At 65.2% G+C, this 16,471-nt stretch overlaps 1 protein-coding gene across 3 annotated transcripts in view; it reads left to right on the forward strand.

Annotated features, from left to right (window-relative positions):
* Ncor2 (nuclear receptor corepressor 2) overlaps nt 1–16,471 on the forward strand; it is a 99,611-nt gene that overhangs the window by 33,278 nt on the left and 49,862 nt on the right. For all 3 annotated transcript variants that reach the window (XM_042668992.1, XM_042668993.1, XM_042668994.1), the window contains exons 7-10: nt 2,446–2,502; nt 7,399–7,451; nt 15,444–15,510; nt 16,220–16,392. In XM_042668992.1, the coding sequence (XP_042524926.1) occupies nt 2,446–2,502; nt 7,399–7,451; nt 15,444–15,510; nt 16,220–16,392 (350 nt within the window). The remainder of the gene's footprint in view (nt 1–2,445; nt 2,503–7,398; nt 7,452–15,443; nt 15,511–16,219; nt 16,393–16,471) is intronic.

The raw sequence follows: 16,471 nt of genomic DNA on the forward strand, positions 1-16,471 counted from the left end.
GCCCAGCCCGCCCTGGGTCTGAGGCTGTCCCTGAGGGCCACGGGAGCCCTCCCACACCTGCCCTGCCTGGCATCTCCGCTCCTCCCCATCTGGCTTTCTGGGTGGCAGCTCCTTGGGGGCGGGGCGTAGGTGCTCAGGGAGTGTTTGTTGAGCAGGTGCTGCTGAGTGGCCAGGTCCCCCTGCAGCGCCTTCGGAGGGGTGGGGCTGGGGTCCGAGGGGCTGAGCTGGAGCCAGGGCCGCAGGCAGTTTGGGTTGGGGGATTAAATTCTAATCCTCCTTCCTTCTCCGGGAGGTGGAGGCAGGGTCGGTCTGTGAAAGCTGAGAAAGCCGAGCTGGCCGGCCGGGACGGGCAGCCTCCCGCGGGGCAGAGCCACCTGCCGAGCTGGCAGTGCCCGCTGCTGGCTGTGGGCGTGGGCTCATTTCCCATTTGCAGCAGGTCTCAGCTCTGCGCTGCGGGCACTGCCTGTGGTGCGGGCAGCGGCAGGTGTGCGCAGATGGCGGTGTGGGGGGGAGCAGGTGGGCAGGACGGGGCGGCCAGAGCAGCAGGCTGGGGAGGAGGGGTCGCAGGAGCAGGCGTGGGCCTGGCGTGTGCTGTCTTGCCGGATGGTGACGGCCGTGTAGGGCCGAGTCCCGGTTGGGGCTTTCCAAGCAGTGGTTCATCCCTCCCCTCCCCCCCATGTCCCCCCTCCCCCGCCTCCCGCAGCCCTGGCACAGGCGGTGCGGTGTGCCTGTGGGTCCTTGCTGTGACTCCCAGGCTGGGACCCCTCCCCTGTGGCAGCGACCCGGGGCCCTCTGGTGAGGCACAGGAGCTGGGCTGCAGGGCCATCCATAGAGACGCTGTGGCCTCTCCCAGAGGAGCAGAGGAGAGCTGTGTGTGTTGGTCCGCTTGTGTGTGTGTGTGTGCGTGTGTGTGCGTGTGCGCGTACGTGTGCATGCTCACGGGTTGGCTGTGTGCACATAGCTCTTGTACGGTGTATGTGGCTGTGTTTTGGCATGATTGTGAGGGGCTGTTGGTGATTGTGTTACGTGCGTGTGCACATTTACGTGTGTGCGCGGGTCCCGGGTCGTTTGTGAGGCTCCCCTCCCCATGCACGGGGCACACGGGTGCACATGTGAGCCACAGATCGCTCTGTGGTGCCAGCTGGGGTGGTGGGAGAACCAGAGCCAGCAGCCGTGAGGGGGACCCGGGGCTTCGCCCAGAGCAGTGTGGGAGGCCCCCTAGCAGCACCGCCTTTGGGCCTCAGTTTCCCCATCTGTAAACCACGTCGGCTTCCACATTGTGTACGCACCCAGTTTGGCTCACGAAGGTCCCGGGATCGTGGGTGGCCCGGCACGGCTGGCGTCCCTGCCCCGTGGGCCCTGACCGCTGAGGCTGTGGGTCCAAGTTCAGACCCGGCACACGGTGTGGGGGCCCGGTGAGGCGGGGTACAACCCCGGGCTCTGAGTCTCACACGGTTGGCTGTGAGCTGGGGGTCACTGGGGAGCAGCAGACTTGTGCGGCCTGACCACCAAGCCCACGCCAAACACCACATGGTCCCACATGGGAGAGGGTGTGTGCTGACCCTGCTGCCGAGACTCAGGCTTCAGACTGGGCAGCCCAGCTACAGGGTCCTGATCCCCGGTCCTCCCCCTACGCCTCAGGGAAGGCCCGCCCCTCCCCAGCTGCTCGGTGCCTCTTTGGTGTCCCAGGCCTGGCAGGAGCCAGGCAGATGCCTAGACTGTTGAATTAGCGTGTGCCCACTTCCCTCACCAGCCCCGGGTTGTGGCGGTGGGGGCGGGGAGTCTGGCACTCTGCAAATGGTCACTGATGGTGAGACACAGCGATCCTAGGAAGGGCATGGCGGGTTCCTCGTCAGAAGTCCGTAGGAGAGGCTGGTTCAGCTGGAGTCCAGGGCAGAAGCAGGGCTTTGCTGTGCGGTTTTCGTGAGTGCTGGGTGGTGTGAGTGCTGGCGGGTCGGTGGCTCGGGTTCCCTGCAGTCTCGGGGCCGCGTTGCCTCTCAGGTGAGGGGCTTACGGCCAGTGCGACTCGCAGGTTTCTGTGTGTGGTGTTTCCAATATGATTTGATCTTATTTACAAATGTAATTGCTTATTGTCAGAAGTAAACAACCAAAGTCTTATCAGTGAAATGCCCTAATAGCTACAGCCATATGGTAGTGATTCCGAGTCATTTTAAGTCTGGTAGGAATTCAATCTCTCCTACAAAATAAACAATATACTTTGGGAAAATAAAAAAGGGGGGCATGGCGGCTGGAGCCCTCGCCGCTGCAGCCTCCCGGCCTGGCAGAGACAGCGGGCACGGCGCAGTGCCCTGTGGCTGGGTGGGGGCTGCGGGGGCCCTGGGGCCCGGGCAGGGGGAGGCGCGGAGCGGCCCGGGGCCGTGTCCTGCCCGCCGCCACTTCTAACCTCTCACTTCTCCTCCCTCTCCTCCGCTGGCCACGCTGCAGAAGAAGGCCGAGGCTGCCCATCGGATCTTGGAAGGCCTGGGGCCCCAGGTGGAGCTGGTGAGCGGAGCCGGGCGCGGTGGGGACTGGGGGGGCTGGTGGGGGCAGGGAGGAGGAAGTTGCGTGCTGCCCGCAGGCCTGGGCAGCAGCTTTGAGGGAGAGCAGGAAACACAGTGTCCTGATAAAATAAGAGAACTGCAGATAGCGGGGTAGCCCTGGCGGCGGTACCGCAGGGCCGGCACCGGGCTGCAGATCCGGAGCCTTGTCCCCTCTTCCTGCCCATGCTCTTGGCCAGCGATCCAGGTTCTGCTCCTCGGGCTGCGCTTTGTGGCTGTGTGATGCCGAGCAGGCTCTCGGCCTCTCTGTGCTTCATTATAAGACGGGAGTTGGAGCATGTGTCCCGCTGGGTCACAGGGTGGCACTGAGCATGGTGGCTGTGGCGGGCGGTGTGGGCCGTGGCACTTGTTTCTGTCACGCAGGGGTACAGAGGGCTCCGGGCGGCGGCGGGCACCAGAGCCCCCAGACAGCTGTCAGGGTTCCCAGAGCGGAGGACGGGTGTGCGGGCAGCCGGGGTGGACAGGCAGACAGAGCGTCCCCACACCCATTGTTGGGGTGGGGTGGGGGTGGCATGCCTTCAGTATAAGCCACGGCCTGGACCTCCGCCTGGCTGCACCCCGCCCGGCCTGACAGGAGCCCGGCAACCATCTGCGCGGGGCCCTGGGCTCAGAGCAGGCCCATGGCTGGTCCCGCGGCTGGTCCCGCGGCTGGTCCCCCGGCCGGTCCCGTGGCTGGTCCCCCAGCTGCCCCCCTACTGGTCCCCGGCTGGTCCCCTGGCTGGTCCTGCGGCTGGTCCCCGGCTGGTCCCCTGGCTGGTCCTGCGGCTGGTCCCCGGCTGGGCCCCTGGCTGGTCCTGCGGCTGGGCCCCTGGCTGGTCCTGCGGCTGGTCCCCGGCTGGTCCCCTGGCTGGTCCCGCGGCTGGTCCTGCGGCTGGTCCCCGGCTGGTCCCCTGGCTGGTCCTGCGGCTGGTCCCCGGCTGGGCCCCTGGCTGGTCCTGCGGCTGGGCCCCTGGCTGGTCCTGCGGCTGGTCCCCGGCTGGTCCCCTGGCTGGTCCTGCGGCTGGTCCCCGGCTGGTCCCCTGGCTGGTCCTGCGGCTGGTCCCCGGCTGGTCCCCTGGCTGGTCCTGCGGCTGGTCCCCTGGCTGGTCCTGCGGCTGGTCCTGCGGCTGGTCCCCGGCTGGTCCCCTGGCTGGTCCTGCGGCTGGTCCTGCGGCTGGGCCCCTGGCTGGTCCTGCGGCTGGTCCTGCGGCTGGGCCCCTGGCTGGTCCTGCGGCTGGTCCCCGGCTGGGCCCCTGGCTGGTCCTGCGGCTGGTCCTGTGGACGAGGCCTTGGTGCGGAGTTGGCACGTTGTCTCTTGGTTTTTCAGCACCAGGGCCTCGCGCCCGCCCCACAGCTCCGTACCCCGAGCCCAGCCTGGCTCGCGTCTCTGAACTTGGTTTTGAGGCAGGGCCTCGTTGCCCTGGCTCTGCGGCCTGGACTCTGACCCCCGCCCACCTCCCCAGCACCGGCCCGGCCTGCACCGCTCCTCCTCTCCTCCTCCTCCTCCTCCTCCTCTCCTCCTCCTCTCCTCCTCTCCTCCTCTCCTCCTCTCCTCCTCCGCTCCTCCTCTCCTCCTCTCCTCCTCCGCTCCTCCTCTCTTCCTCCTCCTCTCCTCTGCTCCTCCTCCACTCCTCCTTCTCTCCTCCTCTCCTCCTCTGCTCCTCCTCCTCTCCTCCTCTCTTCCTCCTCCTCTCTCCTCCTCCTCTCCTCCTCCTCCTCTCCTCCTCTCTTCCTCTCCTCCTCTCCTTCTCTCCTCTCCTCCTCTCTTCCTCTCCTCCTCTCCTCTCCTCTCCTCCTCTCTTCCTCTCCTCCTCTGCTCCTCCTCCTCTCCTCCTCTCTTCCTCCTCCTCTCCTCCTCTCCTCCTCTCCTCCTCTCCTCCTCTCTTCCTCTCCTCCTCCTCTCCTCCTCCTCTCCTCCTCCGCTCCGCCTCCTCTCCTCCTCTGCTCCTCCTTCTCTCCTCCACTCCTCCTCCTCCTCCGCTCCTCCTCCTCTCCTCCTCCGCTCCGCCTCCTCTCCTCCTCTGCTCCTCCTTCTCTCCTCCACTCCTCCTCCTCCTCCTCTCCTCCTCCTCTCCTCCTCTCTTCCTCCTCCTCTCCTCCTCCGCTCCTCCTCCTCTCCTCCTCCTCTCCTCCTCCCCTCCTCCTCCTCTCCTCCTCCGCTCCTCCTCCTCTCCTCCTCCCCTCCTCCTCCGCTCTTCCTCCTCTCCTCCTCTCCTCCTCTGCTCTTCTTCCTCTCTTCCTCCGCTCCTTCCCCGCCCCTCCTCTCGGGTGTCAGGGTCTGTGATCCGAGGCCCTGTTTGGCTTTTCCATCTGCTGGTGAGCTTGGTTGTTGGGGGCCGGCGTGAGCGTGCTCTGTGGACGGGTGTCTCCTCCTCCAGGCAGTGGCAGGGACCGGTGTGGACCCCTCTGCTGCCTCCCCACGCTCCGGCCACCTCCCAGCGTGGTGGCATCGTCTTCCACGGCACCGGTGGTGCCTGGCCTTGGTTTCTCTTTTTTGCCAGATGGGATACGCCAGAAGCCACTCTCAGGCTCACGGCCTCTGTGGCCCCTCTGCGTGTGGTCTCGGGGCTCACCCGGGCCGCTGGGCCGTGGCTCAGGGTGTGGCAGGGGCACACAGGCTTGTCTGGTGAGCCATGCTTCCAGGCTACAGCACAGCACAGCAGAGCTGCAGGCTTTTTTGGCGGGGGGCGGGGGGGTGTCCTGCTGGGGTCGTGGGCAGAGGCCCCTGCAGGGCTGTCGGCTCGGTGGCCTGCAGCGGGAATACAGCCTCGGCTCTCCTGTGTGGCGGCACAGAGGGCAGTGTGTTGCTCAGAGCCACACAGTAAAGGTGAGGTGGGCGTGTGAGTTTGTGGCACTGCTTTGGTCTTGGCTGTCCTCCGTGGCTGGAACGGGGACCAGCTGGGAGTCCAGGGCCTCGGCATGGAGAGGAGTCGGGGCCCCCATGGCTGGGGACCTCCGGGAGGGAGGGGCTCGCGGCTGAGGGAGGACCGCCAGGCTATGGGACTCTGCCACCCCCTTGGTGCCCTGGGCCCCGCGTGTGCCCTGTGTGGGGCGGGGGGGCGGGGAGGTAGGCTGGGGCCAGCAGGTGCGGCCTCCCTCCTGCTGCTCCTCGTCTGCTTCCTTCCTGCTCGGAGTGTTATTTTGAGCGCTTGGTGTCGCCCAGGGCAGAGGCCCCACTGACACCGGCTGTTGCCAGCCAAGTCCCCCGGGCACCTGTCTCCGGGGTAACCCCAAAGCTGTCTTGGAGCCATGCCTCCCCCCGCCCCCCGCCTTCCTGGTCTCCTTGATCAGACCAGCACCTTGTTTCTGCCGTCTCTGCTCTGCATCCACATGCTGCACCCCCTCTTTGCAGAGAGGCCCGGGTTCGGGTCTCTCAGTCACCCTGCCCTGCCTGCCAGGGGCTTCCTCGCTCTTCTGGGCTTTGGTGAGGAGGCCTTTACTTTAAAACTGCCATGGCCACCAGGTTGGGCTCAGCGCAGAGGTGTGGGGTGTCCGGAGCCTGAGGGCCGCCTTCCTCGGCGGCTTGAGGCCTGGGCGCGCCTATGGCCCCCCCCCCCCGTCCCTCCTCCAGGATGGCCACGGGGCCTTGTCTGGGGGTCCAGCGCGCCCCATCCCGTCTGCTCCGCGGGGTCCCCTCGCTCCTGCCTCTGACATCCTCACGGCGGGGCCGCCGCACTCGGCGCTCTGGTGCACGAGGGGCGGGTGCTGTGGCCTTTCCTCCCTGCGTCACCCACACCTGAGTCTTGGCTCTTTCCAGCTCCCACCAGCCATTGTCCTAAGACCAAATGAGGGCTGCCAAGCCCCTCGGGCTGGCGTGGGTTCCTCCCTGCCGCTGCTTGGCCCCCCTGGCAGTTTGTCAGGATGGGTTGGGTCTGGCCGTGCCCGAAGTGCACCGCGGGGCCCGAGGCCCAGGACCTGGTGGCGTCCGCTCCGCGTGAGCTCCTCCCGTCTCCTGGGGCCCGTGGGTGGACAGGGAGGGAGCCGGCCAGACGCCGGCAGCGCAGACCCTTGCCCACTGACCACCTCTCTGCGGTCCTCCCGTGCTCGCTGTGGGCGAGCACGGGTGAGTCGGGCGGTGTTGGTATTTGTGAGCTGCTTTCCTCAGCAGGCAGCATCACCGCTTCATGTGGCAGCTCACCACCCTGTGGTCAGCTGGGGGGTCCCGGCAAGGCCGTGGCTGGGTCTGTGGGCCTGTACCCCAAGCCGTCTCTGCCCGCCTCCCACAGACCCGCTTTCCCACGCCTCTGCTTTTGCTCAGCTAGTCGGTGTGTGGGAGCTGGGGAGTCTGCACAGCTCACACGGTGGCCGCACCTGGTCACAGCCCGGTCGCCAGCCAGAGTGGCAGAGCCAGAGTTCGAACCCAGGCTTTGCCATCATCCTCTGCTGCAGTGCTGCGTGCGGGCAGGAGGCACTGGGTGGTGAGCTCAGCCTCCACCCTGCGGCCAGCTACAGGCACGTGTGGACCTGGCTTGGGTTCCCACCGGGTGTGGCACGGGTGCACAGTAGCCCCGTGACCCTCTTCACCCATGGACCTGAAAGGTGGCCAGTGCGGGGCAGCAGGTTTCCATGGCACCCAAGAAGCATGAGGGCCCCTGTGTGGAGTGGCGGAGGAGCCCAGGCTTTTCCTGGGCTGTGACCCCCACAGACTGGCACCACTGCACCCCACAGAGCGGCCACCCGGGCCAGAAGAGCAAGTCCCGGCCTTCCCAGCCCAGCGCCTGCCCGTGGCCCTGTTCCCTGCGGCCAGTCGCTGGGCCCGTGACGGCTCCAGGACTGGGGTTTCTGGGGTGCAGGCACAGAGCCCCTGTTCCCCTCTCCAGGGCCCCAGCCTCAGTGTTGACCTGCCTCTCTCTCTTTGCAGCCCTTGTACAACCAGCCCTCTGACACGCGGCAGTACCATGAGAACATCAAAATGTGAGTGCCAGCCGCTCCTGGGACCCGGGCCGTGGGCTCGCTCCCGGGGCCAGTGTGGGGTGGGTGCTCAGCCGGGGGCTGGCGTGGGGTGTGGTGCTCAGCCGGGGGCTGGCGTGGGGTGGGTGCTCAGCCGGGGGCTGGCGTGGGGTGCGGTGCTCAGCCGGGGCCAGTGTGGGGTGCGGTGCTCAGCCGGGGGCTGGCGTGGGGTGCGGTGCTCAGCCGGGGGCTGGCGTGGGGTGGGTGCTCAGCCGGGGGCTGGCATGGGGTGCGGTGCTCAGCCGGGGGCTGGCGTGGGGTGGGTGCTCAGCCGGGGGCTGGCGTGGGGTGGGGAGCTCAGCCGGGGGCTGGCGTGGGGTGGGGAGCTCAGCCGGGGGCTGGCGTGGGGTGGGGAGCTCAGCTGGGGGCTGGCGTGGGGTGGGGAGCTCAGCCGGGGGCTGGCGTGGGGTGCGGTGCTCAGCTGAGGCCCGCGCCGGCAAGGGGCAAGGCCAGTGGGCACACGCGTGGTCCTGGCCGGCTGAGGGGGCGTCACAACCAGTGTGGGGTGGGTGGCGGCTCTGGGGCTGGCAGGGTGGGTCCCAGTGGTGGGCTTTTCTATCTAGAGGCAAGGAGGGGAGAGAGCCCCCTGTGTGCCGCACAGCTGGTGTGGCGGGGACGCTGGCTGTGTTGGGGGCAGTTGCCGGGTGGGCGCTGGCTTCTTGGGATGTGTGAACTAGAGTCCGCTCTCCTGGGGGCTCCTGGGAGGGGACTGTTCACGGCAGGCCTCCAAGCTCCGCCGGGTGGAGCACAGGGCAGGCGCGGTGCTGAGCACCCACCTGCACACTTCTGGGGGTCCCAGCCGCTGGTGTGGGAATCTCGGGCGGGGTCTACTCTGGGGTTGGGGTCTGGAGGGCCGCATGGCCGCTGCGGTCAGCCGTGGCTGCTCCTATGGCTCCCGGGCCGCTGGGAGGTGCTACCTCACTGGCTGGGGGCGCAGGCGTGTGGGAGAGGCCCTGAGTCCCCCATGAGGGTGCACTGGGTCCCGTCCTGCCGCCAGGGCCTGCAGGGGTGCTGGGTAAGAGTGAAGGGCCTAGCCACGCTGCCCTCGGGGCAGGGGCTTCCCCAGGAAATCAGAGCTGCCTGGCATCCGTCCATTCATCCATCCGTCCATCCACTCAGTCATGGTGCACTGGGTCCCGAGAGAAAACGCAGCTCCATCTTCCTCTCGGTAGAAGAGCATGAGCCCCGCGCTCCGTGGGAGCCGCTGAGGCTGGGAGTGGTGGTGCACCCGGCACCCCCGTCTCCGCTTGAGGCCTGAGATAGAAACTGGGGGTCCCCACAGCCTGGGCTCACATTGGGGCTTTTCACAACTGAAGAAGGGGCTGTGTTTGCTGAGTGCGTTAGCAGGGCAGCCCTGGGGGGCCGGGGGGCAGCCCTGGGGGGCCGGGGGGCAGCCCTGGGGGTCTGGGGGCAGCCCTGGGGGGGTCTCGGAGGGCAGCCCTGGGGGGCCGGGGGGCAGCCCTGGGGGGTCTCGGGGGGCAGCCCTGGGGGAGTCTCGGGGGGCAGCCCTGGGGGGGCTGGGGGGCAGCCCTGGGGGGCCGGGGGGCAGCCCTGGGGGGTCTCGGGGGGCAGCCCTGGGGGGGCCAGGGGGCAGCCCTGGGGGGGTCTCGGGGGGCAGCCCTGGGGAGGGCAGGAGCACCCTCACAGCGTCTAGAGCACAGCGAGCCCTTGGAACTTCCGGCGGGCGGTCAGCCGCATGGCCAATGTGTCTGTGAATGGTGGGTTTTTTTTTTTTGTCGTTTGTCGGTCATGGGTCTTAAACTCTGAGCCTTGACGCTGTCCCTGCGCTCTTCAGCTCAAGGCAAGCGGGCTACCGCTTGAGCCCCAGCGCCACTTCCGGTTTTCTGGGGGTTTATTGGAGATAAGAGTCCCACGGACTGTCCTGCCCGGGCTGGCTTTGAACCATGATCCTCAGATCTCAGCCTCCTGAGTAGCTAGCATGACAGGCGTGAGCCATCGGTGCGCGGCAAGTGGGTTTTTTTTTCAAGTGGATTCTTTATATCAGCCCACATGAGTGCACAGGAGGCTTGCCAGGACCGTTATGCACACGCATGCAGCGCGTCTCTTGTCAGCCGTGGCCGTTGTTGTGCACACGCATGCAGCGCGTCTCTTGTCAGCCGGGACCGTTGTGCACACGCATGCAGTGTGTCTCTTGTCAGCCGGGACCGTTGTGCACACGCATGCAGCGCGTCTCTTGTCAGCCGGGACCGTTGTGCACACGCATGCAGTGTGTCTCTTGTCAGCCGGGACCGTTGTGCGCATACATGCAGTGCGTCTCTTGTCAGCTGTGACAGTTGTGCACACGCATGCAGTGTGTCTCTTGTCAGCCGGGACCATTGTGCGCACACATGCAGTGCGTCTCTCTCTTGTCAGCCGGGACCATTGTGTGCACACATGCAGTGCGTCTCTCTCTTGTCAGCCGGGACCATTGTGTGCACACATGCAGTGCGTCTTTTGTCAGCCGGGACCGTTGTGCGCACACATGCAGTGCGTCTCTCTCTTGTCAGCCGGGACCGTTGTGCACACGCATGCAGCGCGTCTCTTGTCAGCTGTGGCCGTTGTTGTGCACACGCATGCAGCGCGTCTCTTGTCAGCCGGGACCGTTGTGCACACGCATGCAGCGCGTCTCTTGTCAGCCGGGACCGTTGTGCACACGCATGCAGTGTGCCTCTTGTCAGCCGGGACCCTTGTGCACACACATGCAGCGCGTCTCTTGTCAGCCGGGACCGTTGTGCACACGCATGCAGCGCGTCTCTTGTCAGCTGTGACAGTTGTGCACACGCATGCAGTGTGTCTCTTGTCAGCCGGGACCGTTGTGCACACACATGCAGCGCGTCTCTTGTCAGCCGGGACCGTTGTGCGCACACATGCAGTGCGTCTCTCTCTTGTCAGCCGGGACCGTTGTGCACACGCATGCAGTGCGTCTCTTGTCAGCCGGGACCGTTGTGCACACGCATGCAGTGCGTCTCTTGTCAGCTGTGACAGTTGTGCACACGCATGCAGCGCGTCTCTTGTCAGCCGGGACCGTTGTGCGCACACATGCAGTGCGTCTCTTGTCAGCCGGGACCATTGTGTGCACACATGCAGTGCGTCTCTTGTCAGCCGGGACCATTGTGCACACGCATGCAGTGCGTCTCTTGTCAGCCGGGACCATTGTGCGCACACATGCAGTGCGTCTCTTGTCAGCCGGGACCGTTGTGCGCACACGCATGCAGCGCGTCTCTTGTCAGCCGTGGCCGTTGTGCACACACATGCAGTGTGTCTCTTGTCAGCCGGGACCATTGTGTGCACACATGCAGTGCGTCTCTTGTCGGCTGTGACAGTTGTGCACACGCATGCAGCGCGTCTCTTGTCAGCCGTGGCCGTTGTTGTGCACACGCATGCAGTGCGTCTCTTGTCAGCCGGGACCGTTGTGCACACGCATGCAGTGCGTCTCTTGTCAGCCGGGACCGTTGTGCACACGCATGCAGTGCATCTCTTGTCAGCTGTGACAGTTGTGCACACGCATGCAGCGCGTCTCTTGTCAGCCGTGGCCGTTGTTGTGCACACGCATGCAGTGCGTCTCTTGTCAGCCGGGACCGTTGTGCGCACACATGCAGTGCGTCTCTTGTCAGCCGGGACCGTTGTGCACACGCATGCAGTGCGTCTCTCTCTTGTCAGCCGGGACCGTTGTTGTGCACACGCATGCAGTGCGTCTCTTGTCAGCCAGGACCGTTGTGCACATGTTGTCAGCAGACTCTTGCTGGGTTTTCTCCACTTTGCACCAAGAGCACCCTTCCCCTTTCTGAGTTTCGTGTGATCATTCCTGAGTCAGCTGGTGGGCGTCATGCATCCGCTTTAAGCCCCTGTGACCCTGGGCAGGGTGACGGGAGGGACCCAGGGGCCTCGGGTGACAGCCTCGCAGGAGCTTGGAGGCGGCGCTGGCGCTGTGGATGTCAGTCCGTCCCTCTGCGACCTGGGGCGTGGGGCTCCGGGCTCCTCTGACAAGCAGCATGTCTGCATGGCTGGCCACTGGCTCCTCCTGCCTCGGTTTCCTGGTTGGGAGACAGGGGTGACACAGGCCACTCTGGCTGCCCCGGCGTGCCTGGGTCGTGTGCTGAGCTCTGAGACTTAGGCGGGAAAGCTGCACTTTGGTCCCGTGTGTGTGTGTGTGTGTGTGTGTGTGTGCCGAGGTAGAGCAGGTTATCTCCCCTCCCCTGCCCTCTCCCCCCTTCCCCTCTCCCCTCCCCTCCTTCCTTCTCTGTGCCAGCCCTGGCTGGGCCTGGAGGGGCGGCGGGGGACCGGGCCTGACATCACAGTGGGGGAGACAGATGCACTTGCTGTGCACGTGGCAGGTGGCAGCCGTGACACGCGGTGACAAGCGCGGCAAGATCGACCTGGCGGGGCCTGCGGCGGGCGCCACCAGCCCCCCCTCACCGCTCAGCGTCTCCCCTCCCCCGCTGCTGTAATTGCCTCTAGGTGGGAGGTCACCCGCTCCCCGGGGACCGGGCCTGTCACTTTAATTTCTCTGTGTCTGTGTGCCGGCCTTGCGGTGGTGAAGCTCATTTCACGCTCGGCTTCCTGCGCGCGGAGGTCTGGGACGTGCGGAGGTCACCTGTGCTCGCCCGCAGAGGCGCCAGCCTGGCCGCCGGGCAGGGACGGCCTGGAGCACATGGCAGGGCTGGCTGGGGTCTGCCAGGTCCAGCCCCTGGCACGCCAGCTTCCTGAGCATCCTGTGACTGGCAAAAGGCGGAGCATTGGGCACTGGTGAGGAGCTTTGCCCCACCCACGTGGAGCCTGAGCACCTCCGCCCACGTGGAGCCCTGGCTTTCTTGGCTGGCACTGGCCCCGGGCCTCTGGTCCTCTGGGCCCCAAAGCCTGCGCCTTCCTTCCCTGTGCTCTTTCTTGGCCTGGTTACTCTTCCTCCTGCTCTGTCAGGCCCAGAGCGTCCTTAGCAGAACTCTTTGGTCTGTGGAGGTTCAGAGATGCCAAGTCACTTGCCCAGAGCCACAGAGCCAAGCCCTAGAGCGGCCGGACCTGTGGAACCGCGCTGTCCCTCCTGGGTCCTAGGTGACCTCGGACGATCTCTGTCAGGGTTCTTGCCATGGGTCACTCGTCACCGGGGCCATCGGGCTCTTCCAGGGTTTTTAGGACACCTCAGGGGCCCTGCTCACCATGTCTCTTCTCCAGCATGCAGGGGTGCATTCCCTGACCCCCTTCACCCCTCCACATCCCTGGGACGTAGCCTCCTCTCCCTGCCCCCACTCTGTCCCTCCCCATTGCTCTGCTCAAACCTCCTCCCCCTGGAGGAGCCCCCGATCACCCCCAGCTCTCCTTCTACCCCCACATCCCCGGCAGACCCTCCAGGAGCCATGCAGGCTCTGCCCCTGCCTTCCTGCCCAGCGTCTGTCCCCCTGTGCAGCACTGGCTGGCAGGCCCTGACCGTCACCACCCCTGGCCTGCATGTCAGGGCGTCATGAGGTGTGAGCTGGGGACTGGGGGTCACGAGGGTGACCATCGCTCAGGGACTGCTGAGGGTCCCTCCATGCTTTGTGTAGAAACCAGTGCTTAGGTGCAGCCTACCCGTGTGTGTGTGTGTGTGTGTGTGTGCGCGCGCGCGTGCACACGTGAGGGAAACACTGAATCCGTGGACAGTGAAGTGCATCACTGATCACCTCTGCATTGACACACTTGCAGGCCCTGCCAGTGTCTCCTCCAATGCTGCGTCCACCTGAGGGTCCAGCTGAGGCTGAGATTAGCTCTGTTGCTCTGTCTCTCCTGCAGATCACCCCCTGTGGATCACCCCCATCCCTGCCGCCCCCAGTTTGTTTGTGCAGCCGTTTATTTCATCTGTGCTGGAGTTTATCTTACACTCTGGTGTCAACGGATCACACATCATTTTGACCCCCTTCTCCTTTTCTGGCTGTTTGCAGTCATCTGGGCTCCTGTGCTAGTCTGGCCCTGGACCTTACCATTGCTCCAGGAAGCCCCACCACTCCCTGGAGAGAAGCGTTAGAACCAGGACCTGGGTGTTGTGTCTCGGTGTCTCCCATCTGTCCCCTGTCCCATGTCCAGTTTCCGTGTCCCGTGTCCCTCCCTGGTGCTCTGGTCTTCACTTGCTTCATGTGCTGAGGTTGCTCTAAGCTTTACTTCTTTTTTTTGTCGGTCATGGGGCTTGAACTCTGGGCCTGGGCTCTGTCCCTCAGCTCTTCAGCTCAAGGAAAGCGCTCCACCATTTGAGCCACAGCACCACTTCCTGTTTTCTGGTGGTTTATTGGAGATAAGAGTCTCACAGTCTTTCTTGCCCGGGCTGGCTTTGAACTTTGATCCTCAGATCTCAGCCTCCTGAGTAGTGGGATTACAGGCGTGAGCCACTGGCGCCCAGTTGACCTTCCCTTTTGTGCTTGTAGTGTGGGCTGCCAGGGGCCCCCCAGCTGGCCCTGCTGACCAGATGCCCCTCAGCTCACGTCCCCCTGGGAGGCCTCTGCTCCACCGCAACCCTGAGCTCTAGCCCCCATCTTGGGCCCCTTGCCAGGTGACTGCTTGACCCCGGCGGTGCCTGGGTCGCCACCTGACTCACTCCTCATGTCTGTCTCCCCCCTCCCCTCCCCCCTCCCCCCACTCCCCCTCCAAGCCAGGGCAGTCCCAAGGGGACGCTGCTGGATGATGGATGTTGGATGCTGGTGGGGAAACCTTGTGAGATGTGCTCAGGATACAGTGGGCTGGAGCGCGGGGACCCCAAGGCCTGCTGCGCCATGGGGGGGGCCGGGGCCTCGTGCATGCCCCGGGAGGCCAAGGCTGGTGGTCCGGGCCTGCTGGCCCTGGGCATGGTGCCTTGCTGCTCCTCTTGTCTTTCTTTTTGTCGGTCGTGGGGCGCTGTCCCCCAACTCTTTAGCTCAAGGATAGCGCTCTACCTCTTGAGCCACAGCACCACTTCTGGTTCCCTAGTGGTTTATTACAGATAAGAGTCTCACGGACTTTCCTGCCTGGGCTGGCTTTGAGCCGTGATCCTCAGATCTCAGCTTCCTGAGTGGCTAGGGTGACAGGCGTGAGGCACCGGCGCCCGGCTTCCTCTTGTCCTTTTAAATCAGGGTCTTGGAGGTCACAGGGTGATGCCCTCCTGGGGTCAGTACCAGGGTGGCTTTTCTGTTGGTTGGGGCACGTGGGGACCCTCCCCAGGAAGGCCGTGCACCTGCATTGGGGATCGGTTCAGGGAGGCGGCAGTCCTGGCTCCTGTCTCGGCCCCCGATGCCCTGGACACTCACTGTGGCTTCCGGCTTGTGTGTCAGGGTTGGGGGCCCGGAGTCCTCGGGCTGGCTGACGCGGGGTGTCCACATCCCTCGTTTGCTCTGCTGAGCATCTTCCCTCAAGTCTGTGTCCTTTTCCTCTAAGGCTGTGACTTCCCTTCTGCCCCCCCTCCCCCATCTTGCGTCTGTTTGTCCGTCCCCAGGTGTCTGCCCTCCTCTTTTGATCTCCACTCCCCGTGTCTCCAGTCTCTGTCCCCATCTCTGGATCCTATCACTTGGTCTCTGGGACTCCTTGTGTCTTGATCTCTCTGTCCGTCTTTGCATACCTCCCTGCCGGCTGCTGGTGGTATAAGCCTGTTCCCACCCCCACCGTGAGAGGGGGCGTGGCCGCCGGCCCCAGCCCCGAGCCCCCTGCGGCTTTCCCAGGCCTGCGCCCAGCACTGGATGGGATGCCATGGAGGCCAGGGCAGAGCCCAGGGCTGGCCAGGCCCCACCCAGGAGCAGCGGCGGGACCCCAGTTAGGGTCCTGGGCATGTGTTGGGCAGTTTACAAAGGTCGAAGCCTGGGATTGCCAGGCCTCAGGCAGGGGCTGGGGACCGAGGTCGGCCTCGCTGTCTGTGGCGCTGGTGGTCCCACTGGAGCCGCCCCATGTCTGCACCTCACCCCCCAGCAGCCTGGGCGGGTTTGGGCCGCTGCCCTGCAGTCTGAGGCTGACCTCTCCCACCCACAGAAACCAGGCGATGCGGAAGAAGCTGATCCTGTACTTCAAACGCCGGAACCACGCCCGCAAGCAATGGGTGAGTGGTCAGGCGACAGGTCCCAGGAACCATGTCCTCCTGGCCAGCCAGAGAGCCTGGTGCTGAAGTCCCAGGCCGGTGTGGGGAGCTGGGGATGGCAGGACCTTGCAGGACGGGCCTGCACAGGCTGGCCCAGGCTACTCCGAGGAGAAGGAGAGGCCTGGCATGTCTGGGCTGATAGAGGGCTGTGGAGCAGGCTGCACCATGGTTCGACTTGGATAGGGCCTTGTCCTGACAGGATGGCAGGGCCCTCTGGGGTTTGGGCTCGGGCTGGGAATGGGGGCTGTGAGGCCCAGGAACAAGAACTCCCTAGAAGCGCTACTTCCCAGGGCCCTTAGCTTACCACATGATGCCTGGGGCCTCTTTGTCCAGCCCACTCCCTGGAGGGCTGGGAGGACCTGCCCAGGCTGGGTGACACCCATGGCGCCCGGAGGCTTCCGAGGCATGAGCTTGAGTCCTGCTGCTCTCTCCAGTGGCGGGATGAGGCCTCTCAGGAGGTGACCGCGGCCATGTCCCTTTCCCGAATCTGGGATGCCGGGGCCTCTGTGTCCTTTGCCCATGCTGGCCTGTGTTTGGATCTGTGTAAGTGTGCATCTGTCTGCCTCTGTTGTGTGTGTGTGTGTGTGTGTGTATGCAAGTGTTGTATATTTGTGCAAGCGTGAGTGGGCAGCAGGAGCCGGGGCACTCAGAGACGCCGCCTGGCCCACAGGAGCAGAAGTTCTGCCAGCGCTATGACCAGCTCATGGAGGCCTGGGAGAAGAAGGTGGAGCGCATTGAGAACAACCCACGGCGGCGTGCCAAGGAGAGCAAGGTGCGGGAGTACTACGAGAAGCAGTTCCCCGAGATCCGCAAGCAGCGGGAGCTGCAGGAGCGCATGCAGAGGTGAGCGGGGCTGTGTGTGCGTGTGTGTGCGTGTGGTCACGGTGCCTGGGGCTGCGTGTGCGTGTGTGTGGTCACGGTG

The sequence above is a fragment of the Dipodomys spectabilis genome, unplaced genomic scaffold (genome assembly GCF_019054845.1).
Source record: "Dipodomys spectabilis isolate Male_0828 unplaced genomic scaffold, ASM1905484v1 ptg000480l, whole genome shotgun sequence".
In the NCBI taxonomy this organism is placed as follows: domain Eukaryota; kingdom Metazoa; phylum Chordata; class Mammalia; order Rodentia; family Heteromyidae; genus Dipodomys; species Dipodomys spectabilis.